Genomic DNA, 1,094 nt, shown 5'->3' on the forward strand with positions numbered 1-1,094 from the left:
CAAGTGACTAAACTCGACGAAGGCGAAGCCCCAGCTCTGACCTGGAGACAGCATTCAGATACAGACGCAGTGGGTTAGTCAACAGCTTTGGACACACGGCGTTCCCGGGGGTGGGACCCGAGGGGAGAGGACCAGGGGGGCAGAGAGGGAAGGGGAGAGAGAAAAGAAGAAAGGGAGAGAGAAAAGTAATCAGAGAGAGAAAGACCAGGGAGTGGGAGGCAAGGTAGATGGCTGGGAGGGGCAGGAAAGAGGGGCAGGGGAAGGAGAGGTGGGGGGGGAGGGAGAAATAACACACACGCCAACTGGGAAGAAAGACAGAGAGAGGAGCTCAGGCACACCTGCCTGGGGTGACAGAGACAGAGAGAAGGAGCTAGGAGGGCAAGGGCCACAAGGAGAGGTCTGTCTCCTGAGAAGGAAGGAGGGCAGCTGGGCAGGCTGGTGGCTCCACACGGGCCAGAATCAGTACCTGAAGGGTGGGGCCCAGCACAAGGCTGGGGTGCCCAGGAGGGGTCCTGTAACAAGTGTTTCATCAAAGAGACAAAAGAGAACCTGGGCCAGGCTGCTCCGTGAGGCGAAGAAGGCCCCAGGTCCCTCAGGAACCAGGGGGAGTTGGGGACACGATGTCACCTCAGCCTCAGCACAGTAAGGGGCTGGGGGCCTCGCCAGGGAGCCTCCCTCAGGGCCAAGCTAGGAAGACTATGGCCACCACAGTGCAAGTCCTCCGAGACAGCAGGAGACTGGGGGGCCAGGATTGGCCTGGTGGCCCTTAAAGAACGAGTGAGGGCCCGGGAGAAGGGCCCAGGGCCACAGAGGGGGCCGCACCTAGGGCCCCGCCTCGTGGAGAGAGAGAGAGACCAGAACCCTGTCCGCGTGTGGTGTGGCTGAGGTGAAGCAGAGCAAGACCCACATGCCACCGAGAGACCCCAGGCCTGGCCAGGGCTAGGAGGGGGGCCCAGGGCTGGAAGCCGCGGGGAAAGAAGCTCCTCCTTAGGAGGCGCACACACAGGGAGGGCTTAGACGTGGTGGGTTTGGGGGGGAGGTGCTTGACCTCCAGGAGAGTGACTATTAGGAAACACAGGAGGATGAAATGGTAT

The 1,094-nt window shown here is 61.3% G+C and overlaps 1 protein-coding gene across 1 annotated transcript in view; it reads right to left on the reverse strand.

The window, feature by feature from the left end:
* The window catches only part of RBM10 (RNA binding motif protein 10), a 29,872-nt gene that overhangs the window by 8,597 nt on the left and 20,181 nt on the right, over positions 1 to 1,094 (reverse strand). Inside the window, 1 exon segment of the mRNA XM_077762902.1 lies at positions 1 to 41. This exon segment is cut by the window's left edge and continues 1 nt beyond it. Coding sequence (XP_077619028.1) covers positions 1 to 41 — 41 coding nt within the window.

The sequence above is a fragment of the Crocuta crocuta genome, unplaced genomic scaffold (assembly GCF_008692635.1).
Source record: "Crocuta crocuta isolate KB4526 unplaced genomic scaffold, BGI_CrCroc_1.0 scaffold610, whole genome shotgun sequence".
Lineage (NCBI taxonomy): Eukaryota > Metazoa > Chordata > Mammalia > Carnivora > Hyaenidae > Crocuta > Crocuta crocuta.